We start from the raw sequence: 841 nt of genomic DNA, 5'->3' as shown, positions 1-841 counted from the left end.
CCCGCCGAGGATGGGGTCGGGCAGGGAGGCAAACAGCGCCGTGAACTTGCCGATGGTCCCCAACACCAGCATGATGCCAGCCCCGTACTGTATCACCCTCCTGCTCCCCACCTGCATGGTGAGACCGGCCCCTCGACCGAACTGAGACCCCTCCCCAGCCCCGGTACCTTTGTGATGCCCAGAACGCCAATGTTGGGGCTGGAGGAGGTGGAGCCGTTGCCGGTTCCCAGCAGCCCCGCGATGATGCAGGAGATGCCTTCAGTGAAAATGCCCCTGGGGAAGATCATCAACGGGCTGGTCCCCACCACTGCTCTCCTGCAGCATCCCTTCCCCGTGCCCAGGGCTGCCACGGCATGGGCAGGGCACTTTTTTTTTTCCTGTATAGGCGGAGCGGGGGGAGGGTGGGTGCCCCCGCCAGCCGGGCACAAGAGTAGTAGTCCCCGATAGACTCGATGATGCCCGCCAGCGTGGCACTGAACATGCCCAGCACGGCTGCTGAGGTCACCGTGGGCAGACCCCACTGACCTGCCCAGGGGCAGAGCCGGGTGTCAGGGTAGGGGGGCACTCTGAGACCCAGCCCTCCTGGTCCTCACCAGAGCTGCTTTAGGGCGCCCCTGGGTGCTCCCCAGAGCCGGTGACACTGGGCTGGGTCCTCACATCCCCCGGGGTGAAAGGGTGTGGGAGGGTCTGGTGTGCCGCAGGGCTGCCTGGCACTCACAGGGGTAAGGGACCCGAAACCAGGGTGCCACAGACAGGATCTCCCCCCGGGCGTCTGTCCTGGCCTTGTAGCCGTACGCCTCGGGCTGGCTGGGGAAGACACCGGTGCCCGTCAGCACGTAGC

At 66.1% G+C, this 841-nt stretch overlaps 1 protein-coding gene across 1 annotated transcript in view; it reads right to left on the bottom strand.

Annotated features, from left to right (window-relative positions):
• Positions 1 to 841, bottom strand: part of LOC104529349 (solute carrier family 23 member 1-like) — a gene marked incomplete at its 5' end in the record, with an annotated part of 2,439 nt that overhangs the window by 1,088 nt on the left and 510 nt on the right. Inside the window, 4 exons of the mRNA XM_010173635.2 lie at positions 6 to 111; positions 168 to 294; positions 393 to 525; positions 719 to 840. Of these exons, the coding sequence (XP_010171937.1) occupies positions 6 to 111; positions 168 to 294; positions 393 to 525; positions 719 to 840 (488 nt within the window). The remainder of the gene's footprint in view (positions 1 to 5; positions 112 to 167; positions 295 to 392; positions 526 to 718; position 841) is intronic.

The sequence above is a fragment of the Antrostomus carolinensis genome, unplaced genomic scaffold (assembly GCF_000700745.2).
Source record: "Antrostomus carolinensis isolate BGI_N321 unplaced genomic scaffold, ASM70074v2 scaffold29108, whole genome shotgun sequence".
Lineage (NCBI taxonomy): Eukaryota > Metazoa > Chordata > Aves > Caprimulgiformes > Caprimulgidae > Antrostomus > Antrostomus carolinensis.
The sequence above is the reverse complement of the archived record's forward strand: the minus strand, read 5'-3'. Positions and strand labels throughout refer to the sequence as shown.